Source organism: Schistosoma mansoni, chromosome W, assembly GCF_000237925.1.
Source record: "Schistosoma mansoni strain Puerto Rico chromosome W, complete genome".
NCBI classification, from domain to species: Eukaryota; Metazoa; Platyhelminthes; class Trematoda; order Strigeidida; family Schistosomatidae; genus Schistosoma; species Schistosoma mansoni.
The window spans coordinates 36,417,886-36,429,947 of record NC_031502.1 but is presented as its reverse complement, the minus strand read 5'-3'; the positions used below and the strand labels follow the sequence as shown (position 1 = coordinate 36,429,947).

Genomic DNA, 12,062 nt, shown 5'->3' with positions numbered 1-12,062 from the left:
AGTCCTGTAAAGCTGACACATTCAATCGTTTAAAACTCCAGCGCCTGATGTTGGTGAGATAACTTAGCTCAGTTTCATGCAGTTAGTTCCCTTTATGAATTTAAATAAAGACAGAACAGTTTTGCTGACAAAACTGAAGGATATAATGGCGTGATCGTTTTTCCCCAGGGGAGCCAGGATTGAGAGGTTATCGCCTAGGAATTCTTCATTTGTAAATACTCAGTCTAAGCGTGATGGCGTTTGACTGGTACTGATTTCTGCTCTCAGACTCATTTAAACTTTGAGAGATCTAAAACTTGTTCTTGAACCGCATGTGAAGTTCGGTGAAAATGGTATTATAAGAAGTAATATGAAAAGCACATTAATTTCCATATAATCTGTGGTTTATTAATTCCAAGTTGTTTGAATCGTCAGTGAGGGTTAGTTTCAACATGAAGTTTTTGATTGGTAGGTTTGTAGCACGTTATGATAGCGTTTACTTAGAAGCAGAGGCGGTCGTGTAACAAATCACAAGAGTAAGACCGTGGGAGTTGACTTGCGAGCAGTCTGCTTTTTACGTGCCATCCTTAAATATCAAGAGACAATGACATTAGACACCACTACATGATCTGATTTAATTACGTTCTTGGGACGATATGTCGGTATGGTCACTTTACCGATTTGTGCTTAGCCTTAACTACATGTATAACGAATTTTTGGTCGACTCCAAGTATTACATCTCAAGTGAGTGTGGAGCATACTAAGAATTCATGTAGGAAAGAGTGTCCCAAACAACCAATAAAACGGAAAATGCGATGGGAAATAATGGGGAAATGCGTCAAAATGTCCGCTTTTTCATCTATCAGGGGGAAATAATGCGAATTTTCTCTTTTATATCGCTCTGCGTTCCAAAATCGCTCCAAATTGTCTGCATTTCGCCTATATACACACCGTTTTATGTAATTTTGCATCCACTCTGAAGACACCTTTGTCATACCCCAAACATCTGTGTTCGCCTTCAGTCCCACAACACAGCATAGGAAAAGCGGAGTGTATGTAAAATGTGGTATAAGTTTAAAAAAATGTATTAAAAAGAAAAAGCGTATTGTTGTACAGCGCTATGAGTAGTTGGCTAGTTGATGCTAGAGCATCAATCTTTATATTTCAATTGCAATTGTCAGGCGCCAGTGTCATTTGGAAAGATCTACAAAAGAAAGAGCAGGTGGTGTTTCATTATTAAGGTGGTGCACTTAATTCCAAATGCATTTAAAATCAAACAGGCTTTCTCAAATAAAAAAGTAAGCACATTTTCTAAGAACAATTTATTGAAAATGGAGTTGGACAGGAAAAGCATTTCACGGATTATTTCTTTTCCTAACGCCTGTTCGACTACTGAGAATCAAAACAATCTTGTAACTTCTAGAATGTAAAGAAAATTATGTTACTATATCTGAATGACTTGTTTTTGCATAACTAACTACTTGAAACTGGACTTACGGTTATGCTCGTTAACATTGAAAACCCTACATATAGAGCAGTAGATAATAGTAATCACTTTGAATCCGTACTTACGTGTTCTTTCTTCCTCCGATAACGATTTTGTACCTTGTCTCTCATGTCATGAAATCGACTTTTCCCTTTAAATAACCGACATGAATGCGAAGAATCGACATTTTTCCTTTATTTACTCTTTCGTTCGCTTTATTGGTTGTTTGGGGTTCGTTCACCGTCACAGGTCTGAGTAAGCCTAAACACTAATTGGGATGACGATACATATCATTCTCGTTCTCAGTTTCGACTGAAACATTAGTCAGAATTCACAAGAATATTCACAGCATTGGGGTAGTAATAACGTCCGCGCTGTAAGCTAAAAGTTTGATTGTCTCATACTGAAATCCGGAAAGGGTAGAAAAGCTACCAATAAATCCGTGGTTTTTAAACAAATTACCAGATAACAGGGTCCTATTATAAACAAAATGACAAGTCGCGCAAGCTTTTCCTACGTATTTCTAATTTCTCTCTATAGAACATATCCAAGTAAAAAAGCAAACGCGTGTACAGTAAATGAATAATATTATTCAGTATAAATGGTTACATAACCTCGAAATCATGTTAGTACATCCTCATTACGAACCGTTTAATCACTAGATGACTTCTAAAATAAAGTTAGAGTCAGCCCGTTTAGCGGAGTTATATTTCAGCATGTGTAATATTAGTAAATTACCACAAAAAGTAAAACAGTTGTTAAAATGGTACCGTGCACCTAAAGAACGGGAAAATTTTACATGCATTATCTTTCCTTCTGTGGTAATGCATATTACTTAGAATTTGGGGAACCACAAATAATGGATTCGCCTGCTCCACTGCAAACTATTTTGAGCCATGTCATTCAAGATCCAAGTACCGTCGGTTACAATAATCACGAGGACCCCAACCAGCTAGTATATACACCTACCAACGCAGTTCACTCCAGTTGCTAATGGTTACATGGACTGATCCTATCTCTTGGTCTAGTCACCCCCAGCTTTAGCTGCATGTAAATTTTGCATAAAACATGATAATATGTTACGTTTCACCACGTCAGCGTGAAACTTTGCATTTGATGATAGACCAGTTACCATCTGAATCAAACGTTTTCTTGAGGTCCATGTTTACGAAGCTGTCGGGATACATACACATTTTCGTTAGCAAGCCACTGGCTTGCTGCAACGATTATCTGCTTTCCCGAAGAATTGATGACAGCAAACTGTTTAGCTGTAAGGAATTTAAAATTTAGAAATTAGTTTACTAAAATTCCTAACATTAGTTAGAGAATAGGGAGTTTATTTACGAAAATATGTGTATCAACGAAGGGATTACTACTTTGATGCGAATATTTGAAAGAAGATTTGATAGAAATTAGGCACTGAGTATGTGAAAGACATTTATTACGTTGTTTACACAGTTAGCAGAGAAAAATATGCAGCAGACATTATCGACAGAAACCCATACGTACTCATGACTAACTGCAAAGCCCATAAATATACCTATCCTTATTACTGCAGCACCAAGAATGATAGCTCAGTTAGCCTGATAGTTTCTTCTAGTTGTTTTTCCCTTGCCGTAATTGCATCTCTTGATAAATATTACTGTCAGTTTATCTAGTTTTCAGCAATAAGGATAAAACGTCGGTCCTTGCAGTATGTTTCTCATTGGAGATCCAGTTTCTCCTTTAAAATGTTACTCGAAGGTCTGTTACTATTTACTTCTTCTGCATGTTCTAGTCGTTAACCGCTCTGTAAGAAAGACTAAACCCTAACCCGGGTCTATTCGATCATGGTTTCGAAATCCTTTTTTAGTGTCCACAGGGATGTTTAGTTCTAGAAAGAGCAAGAAGATAAAACATGTTTGTAACCAAGTCGTCGTTCAAGACACAGAATCTTAATGTCACATCTCATCCCCCAAATGCCGAGAGTGGGGAGGCTCCGGGTGTGGCCCTCTAAGAAAACCGCTTACTTCGGCCTGGGCACCCGGGCAGTATCATAGCCCACACGCAAATCGAGTGACTTGTGTGGCGCATATGTGCTCGGTGCCCCTTTGTGCCAATATTTATGTGTTCAAATAAAATAAAATCGACTAAATAGGGGAGACGAATCCAAATGTTTCAGTTACCTTTATATGACAGGTTGGGAAGTCTTTGTACCAAGTTGGTATCTATACTCTGAACACTGAAGAGCATAATACAGTTAGTCATGGACCAAACTTTTGGTTACAGTAACCTAGATGAGATCTTACGCGGGTAATATATATACATTTCGAAACATTTCATCAAAGCATTTTGAAGCTCCTCGAATTAGCTACACAATTGGTTGCATAACTGGTTTGCTGTTTTCAATTTTCAGTTAAGTATCGGGGGATTATAGGAAATAATCCATCAAACATTGTGACGCCTGAACTGATTATTACTTTTTTTTACAAACTCAAACATTTAGTGGTTAGTCATAGTCTGATAGATCGGCGTCCTAGTTCTAGGCTACAACTAATACGTTAATCAATGTAATCGTTAAACTGAATCGCCATTCTTTAAAATTACTGGAGGTAACTCATCAAGGCTTTTTCTTATTCTCATACCTGGTGATAAAATAATGGTAATATCCATCCCCGGGACTTTTAAGTGATTCAGTGGTTAATAATGCAATGAATCAGATAATATATTGCCTGCTATTACTAAAAATTACGTTTCAACGGAGTTCATATGAACCACTGGACTTGGTTTGGTACTTTGGAACAGTCGTAAACAGATTTCTTTCTAAACGACTAGACTGTTTTTAGTTTCCAAAAAGTACTCAACTCAGATTAGAGAACTATCTTACGCTAAGGAATTTTACTTCCTAAACCTCACTGATAAAATATCTGGTGGATTATTTCATAATTAATAAGGATACTGTTCTTCATAACTTATGCTAACTTCTCGGTACATTTGCAGATCAGCTTCTTGTATGTAACTTGAATTTTATTGCTCTATGATCCAACCTATATCGTATTTGACCTTCGATTATTAGACGTAACTGGAGTAGTTTCTGATCTAGAGGGATCGTAGCAGCTTTTAGAAATCCAGTTTTCGAACAACATGAAACCATTCAATATCTCCATATCATTCTGGTCATACTCCTGTTATTGTCAGCCGTTTTTTTAAATTTATCTTATTGAATCTCTTAACCCTCTTAAAGTCAATGCCTTTATTTAACAGGTGGTGGCACGGGATTAATAGGTCGATCACTTGTTTCATCACTTCGATCAACCGGACATAATGTACAAGTTATCTCACGCAAACCGAAGGAAAAAAATGATTTGAGCTGGGTAGACTCTTTTTTAAAATATGAAGGGCTTACCTATTAGGATTCTATCAAGAAAAATGGTTTACCAAGTGATGTAGATGTTATTGTAAACTTGAGCGGTCGAAACATTGGTGAAGTTAACCTACTATTTTTTATCAAAGAGTCAGTTAACTTTGCTTACATTCACATTTATTTCCATGAATTACAGGAATTACTATAGTTATATTGAAGAAGTTTTTACCAGTCGTATAGACACAACCAAGCTTCTTGTTGATTTATCAAAATCTGCCCCAATAAAGGCATTCATAAATGCATCAGCGGTTGGTGAGTTCAATAAGTCATAAACTCAACTTCTGTTTTGCGTATACAACACAATGTTAAATTTACAAGGATCATCAGCTTCTAGTAATTCTGTTAAACTTGTTAAGAGTAACTATAAGGAAGACTTTGTTTAATTTTGTAAACAAATGGTAAGTAGCATAGAGCGTATACCAGAGTTCCCCAACCAACCCTGTCCTGGGCTCCTTTCCAGCTGTTTCCAACTGTTATTCACTGTTTCGATGTCTGCCTACAGTTCCTGGCTCAATCCTTTCTTTGGTCTGCTTTTCCTTTTGCCTTCAGGATTTCAAGTTATGGCCTGCTTTGTGTTTCAGTTTAATAAAGTAATAAATATACCAAGAGAAAATCAAGTGCGCTGTAATATACATTCACTATCAAGGCTTCCTTACAAGACTGATCAGTATTTAGCATATCAAGGTAATCTCTCAGCGAATGCATAGCTCTCTACAAATTATTGTTTTGCACACTTTGCAATTATTATGAATGGAAACGAACATACATCCTTGCCACTGCCGTTATTGGTTTTCACTATGAATTCAAAAATTGTGCAATATAACAGTTTACAAATGTGCGATTATTCACACCCCAACTACTCACTTTTGTAAAAGTCGAACTAATTAGTTTGCTTACTTTATAAACAATAATCTCCCAGATATGACACTTAATGATTGTCACATCATATTTCGAATTAATTATAAACAAAGATATTAGTTGGTAAGTTCCAAATCACTATCACATAGTGGTTTCGTGTAAAAGTCGATAGTCGAGTTCAGTAAGAGACCAAGTTTGGAATAGACTGGAAGTCGAGTACTGAACAACTTTTGTGACTTTCAATATCTTTTCGCAATGTCAGCTAACACCAAATTATTGTCTGATCTAACTGGCGTTGAGTATCTATCATATTGATTCATAGACCTCAATTTTACTGTCAATACGTCGTCATCCACATACCCTATATCAGTGTTCTTTGTTAAGAACGAATGTTAGTTAATATCGGGTTTCATTGATGATTTTTAGATAAACTGAAGAACCTTTATTTTCTCAGTAGGTATATCCTACTTAATTTGAAGTGATGGACATTTCAGTCTCCATCTTTTATTTGTTCAACTTAGTTGTGCGTTAGCCTTTTTACAGTTATAATTCTTACTGAACTTCCTTCAAATAAACAGGAAAACATTCATAAGTAGAACTAATCACTGTTTTTGATCTAACCATCCTGATAGTTTGTGCACACACAATATTCCACTGTGGTACATTTGTGTTTATCTCTGTTGTATTTTTTGGTAGGTTTCTACCCTCCTGATCTGCAAACCACATATGATGAATCTGCTCCACCCAGAGATTGCAATTTTATTACAAATCTTGTTAACCAATGGGAAGATGCAGCTCAAATACCCTCTAGACCAGATATTCGTCAAATTCAACTGCGAACAGGTGAGTTTTGAAGTTTCTTAGTACTTCTTGCCTAACCTGACAAATGTTGCTTGCTATTCCAGAAGAAGTTTGTATGAAGGCTAGGGTTAGTCGAACTAAGACGTAGCATCAGTTCATGACGTCATTGTCTGTTGGTCTAAGTCATTTCGGCAGACCTAAACTACCCGGTTTGGGGCCCGCGTAGTAACTGCGATCAGTATTTGGGGACTGTGAGTGATATGGTTCACAATCAATTACACTGGTGTAGCTGCATTCACGTTTTCTGTTCCTTTCGATTTTGATCTTCAGTATCCCTTTATTACGAACTTCACTCTTCTAAATGTTTTTAAACCGTATTCCCAAGACTTAATCTTTCTTTTTATCGTTGCCGATACATTATTTTGAAATCTTTTATTTTAATCCCGTGGCACACAGCACATTTATGCCAGGTTCTTTTTTTGATCTTTGTCGATTTATCAATTTTTACACTTAAAAACACATTTCTCAGCCGACTCAATCTTCCCTTCACTTTACAATCAGGAAAACGTAGTATGTTTTCATACTAAGGGTTTTAGTGCTCATGGAGAGTTAGTTTCCAATATATGACCAACTCCCCCAGTGTTGTTTAGATTAGCATTTGTTTACATAAATTATCAGGTTTCATAACTGCCTATTTCATATTTTCTTTGCTACCTCGTACGGACATTGGTTTTTTTCTAATCTGCTTCCGTGAGGTTATTGCTTAACAATACTTTTTAAACATCGTTGTCTTTCATATTAGTCCACCAAGTACACTGACAAATGTCTTGCTCCACTTTATAAATTTGTGGATGATTGACCGCCATGGTTTGTCACAGTAGATGACTTTAAGTTACACACTCTCTGTTCATGGAATTAATCAAACGGCAGCATTCGAAAACACTTTCGGTGTTGTTAACATTGCTCTAATGTACCGCAATTCATGTAAACGTTAGTGATCCGAGGCGTAATTACTCAATTGTTTATTAGGTTTAATTGAAAATGTTTTTTTCTCATCACTTCGCCCGGGGCCGATTTTTCTGATTACCATTATTTTTTACTACCGTCATGTGATCCATCACCAGGTAATGAGATTAACACTACTGATTTTCACTCATATCTGTTTTTATTGGTGTTGTTAAATATAGCCTAAATTTGTCGTAGAAAGAGCCAATTCTCCAGTTATACTAAGTAGGTAGTTTAGGCAAGTCAGTGGTTCTAAATATTCAAGTTCCATCTCCACCATCTACTGGTTGCTTCAGACTACCTGACCAGGTCCTTGCGATAACCGCAATTAGTGGTTCGAGGAGCTAGGTGATATGACTGAACGTTCGTCACATTGGTGTGGATGTACTCACTGCCTATTTTCCCCTAGGTCTTAATCTTCGATATTATCCCGTATTTTTTATCCCTCAAATCTATTCCTTCTTCTTGAGACATATTCTCTAATGTTTAGTCCTTCACATTATCAGTGATATTACTATTATCTCGACGTTTTTGTCATTCATCTTGTTAACTTCATTCCCCGTTGCTATAGTATGGCACTTTAAGCCGACACATTTGACCCAGACTCCGTGTTGATTGTAATTAGCTAACAAAATTATAGAAGACTGGTTTTTCACATCTGAATGGTTTGAGAAATCTAGACTGCTAGTTTAAGTGTGATTCAAAAATCACTAAAGCTAAACATTACTAGATTAGCTACTTCAAAATAGTAGTAGTAGGTTCAAATGTTATGTAACAAGTAGTTGCTGACACAAATCACGACTAAGGATATCATTAAAGCAAAAATAGTGCATGAAGAATTTATTTCGTCTGCATATATCTTAGTTACGATTTGCGTAACTGTTGAATCAGAATCTGAGTGGTAACTATGGTCAAAACAAACTATATTTCATCGCTTACGCTTTATGTTTCTAAAACGCAAATTTATGTAATTAGTATATAAACTTGAAGTAAATGTGATCAGCGAAAAAATGAGGGCAGTGCATATAGCAATGGGGAGTCCAACAATTTCTAATTCTTAGAAATAACCATACCTATGAGGAGAGTACAATTTCGATGGTTGGTAGTAAAGTAAATGCAAACCACTCTCAGATAAAACTGAGTCAAAGTGGCTTGATGTTTACAGTAAGATATGGCTGATTTCTCTAGTTACGTAAATAACTAACAACATATGATGACGGTAAATAACTGGGACAAGAATGCTTCATAAAATCACGTTCAGTTTTAACTGATTCACTAGGCGATACCAATATGATTGTCTTACGAAGTGTAAATCAAACCATCTTGAGATTACAAATACATCCTTCTCGCCGATGTCAACACAAATCAAATGAGATTTGTGCGGTGCATATGTATCTGGTACTTCCAATGTCAACAAGCTAAATAAAGACCTTTGTTAATTTTCTTGTTCAACTCTCTAGGTTCATTCTTTTTGGTAATTCTTAGTAATTTTACTGACTACCATTCTTACTCATAACATGAAGCATTTTCCAAAGTTTTCATTTCTTTCCTTCGCTTTAGGTGTAGTTCTTAGCAAAGACTCACATTTCATTCGTACTGTTCGGCACGTTTTTCCCCTTGGGTTTTGTAATCCGATTGGTACTGGTCGTCAATGGATGTCTTGGATTCATTTAGATGATATGGTTAGAATAATTGAATATGTTTCCGACCTTGAACGAGTTTTTCCAAGCGGACCTGTCAATTGTACTTCACCTAAACCTGTCCAGCAGGTTACTTTTGCTAAAGCCATGGCTGAGTCACTTGGTGCTCCGATGAATATCTTTTCTGATGCTCCAATTCCATCGTTTCTTTTTACTTTACTTCTTGGTCGCGATCGTGCTACCTTAGTTTTAGATGGTCAGCGTGTGATTCCTAGGAAGCTCCTTAATGCAGGGTTCGAGTTCAAATACCCTGATATAGCAGATGCTTTGGAAAATATTTTCGGTCGTCGACCCCGTTCATAACTGTCACGTCTTAACTTTTTATTGAACAAAGTTATCTATTAATAAAATATCACTCACCATGTTTTCCTCTTGTTATCTGTTCAACCATGATATTTAAATCTAGTTGCACCTGAATATTTTCTACTGTCTCACATATTCATGTATTATCTTTCCAACGCTATAATTGTGACTCTTCCTACATGGAAACTTTGTGTTATATTGCAGTTTCACCATTCACCAATAAATTCAATATATTTCAACTTTTAGGAGCTAGTCTTTACTACTTTGTGTATAACTAAGCAATACAATTCTTTATATCCTGCAAATTTTGTTTTTCTTGCTCAGCTATACTTTCTAATGGTCGACAAACGTGTGTGTCGGTCGATAACACTAATCATTTCTGTCATAGGAAGTGCTTTTCTATACATTGTCAGCAAGAAATCATGTGATTGCGGAATACGACAACGGTCACATTGATTATCACGATATTTGGTGTATAAAAAGTAGCCTTAAGAAATGTTAGTTATCGTCTTAAATAACCATGTATAGCGGAGGACGGGTCGATGTCCGGAATTAGTAAATTTTTAATGGTATACGAAACTAAATTATCTAGTCTCATGTTAGCTGAACATTATAGTGGTATGTGAAGTCAAGCATATTTTGATTTTGAAATGCAATTAATGTGCACCTAATATTTTGAAATGGTTCCGCGGAATTCCAGTTCAGAACATATGCCAATTAACTCGATTTTAGGCACGTCAATTCAATACCCCTATTATAGTATTATAAACGGAAGGTTATAAATGTATGACTTGGTTTATAATCCATAGTTAGTCATCGAACATCCAATTCTTGATTTAACTGGTCGTCAGCAGGGAGGATTTACTATTGAAATCACGCCGTAGGTGTTAAAATAACTATATTGACTTCATTCAGTATTGTTTGTTTGACTTCAGCATTCATGCCTGATGTGCGCCTATCCCAACTCTTTCAGGAGTCGGTGATATGACGGGATTATATGACAAAATTACGTTTTAAACTCATTGTGATTTTTGTTCAACACTACTTCCGTTTTTAGTTCAATATGATGGTTCCTCAATGTAGTATTTATTTTATTTCCAGTGGGGTATTCTTTTCAGTATAACATTCATTTATTTTAATATGATGCTTATTCAAGATAATCTTTGCATGAATTCATGTTAGGATTCCAAGTTTGGGTTTTTGAAGTAATTCTGTGTATTTCCCCTATGTGTGATAATTGTTAAAATAATCATCAAGTGTGATGAGTCAGATCGATGCATAAGTGAGTGTATTCACGTAGAATTTTGATTGATTTCCGGGGTCAAATGAAGCCGCATAATCAGTCTTTGTGATTTTGCTAAACATCTTCGAATCCAAAGTTTTCAGCACCAAACATAAACCAGTCAAGCATTCCACCGACAAAACAGGATGCTATAGCCAACCGTAAGTTCAGCTTCAAGTAGTTAGTTGTGCAAAAACAAGTCATTCAGATATAGTAACATATTTTTCTTTACATTCTAGAAGTTACAAGATTGTTTTGATTCTCAGTAGTCGAACAGGCGTTAGGAAAAGAAATAATCCGTGAAATGCTTTTCCTGTCCAACTCCATTTTCAATAAATTGTTCTTAGAAAATGTGCTTACTTTTTTATTTGAGAAAGCCTGTTTGATTTTAAATGCATTTGGAATTAAAAACACGTAGCTTATTAATAAAACACCACCTCCAATAAATATGTTTCCTCTCAATTTGAACGTTTAACTTTATTTTGAAAGAGTATGGTGAGTGCAGATGAGTTATTGTTAAATTCGACAGCGCGTTTTTCTTGTTCGACTGTTTTTTGTGTACTTGTTGCCTCTGTTCGGACAAGTATTTCTTTCATCGTTACTAAAGAGAAAAAGTCATTAAAGTTGTGGAATCGAGTACAATGTCTTTGAAGATGTCTTCGTGTACCGACCGATATATACAGATCTTTAGAGGACTTAGGTCTCTAGTATTCTAAAGGTGCGACTTTGTAGATGATACTGGTGATGCTGTGATATTGTAGCTGTAAATAATTCCCCAAAATCAATAGCTTTCTAAGTGTTCGACATTGGATGCTGACCACGTTTAAGTGGACTTGTTTAACTGAAGGTTTTCGGTCATGCATCCGTACCAGATCACGTTTCAACTCGGCGTGGGACACTGCTCCTACGTTCATTAGCCAGCTTATAGTAAAGGTTCCTCGATATATTGGTAACGTATCAAACATATCTTTCCTACCTCTTCTCATCTGACTTCTGATTTCCTCTGGCCGGGAACGATCGATTATAGAAGATACTACTGGTTGCTAGTTGTAAAACTAGAATATCCGTTGTATCTTCAGTGGTGAGCCTAACGTGATCTGGTACACCAAGCCAATATACTGTGAGTCTGTTCCATTTTGGAATATTATTTACTCGTTGTTATTCTTTACTTGGTTTTTATATATTGTGAAAATTTTTTTTTCGCGAGTTTTTTCCCGGATATATTTTAATTAGACATTTTTCGTT

General features: G+C 36.1%; 1 protein-coding gene across 1 annotated transcript; it reads left to right on the top strand.

Annotated features, from left to right (window-relative positions):
• Positions 1 to 516: 516 nt before the first annotated feature.
• Positions 517 to 9,634, top strand: Smp_025150 (sugar nucleotide epimerase related). The gene is made up of 3 exons (XM_018789544.1): positions 517 to 723; positions 6,423 to 6,569; positions 9,093 to 9,634. The coding sequence occupies exons 1-3, from the start codon at positions 636 to 638 to the stop codon at positions 9,533 to 9,535; spliced, it is 678 nt and encodes a 225-aa protein (XP_018654977.1). The 5' UTR covers positions 517 to 635; the 3' UTR covers positions 9,536 to 9,634.
• Positions 9,635 to 12,062: the final 2,428 nt, after the last annotated feature.

Bases quoted from the DNA above. Each gene is read 5' to 3' on its own strand.
- Smp_025150 (XM_018789544.1), top strand. From the start codon at position 636: ATGTCGGTATGGTCACTTTACCGATTTGTGCTTAGCCTTAACTACATG. The intron at 724-6,422 runs GTGAGTGTGGAG...ATTTTTTGGTAG, and splicing joins CTCCAAGTATTACATCTCAA to GTTTCTACCCTCCTGATCTG. The intron at 6,570-9,092 runs GTGAGTTTTGAA...CCTTCGCTTTAG, and splicing joins TCAAATTCAACTGCGAACAG to GTGTAGTTCTTAGCAAAGAC.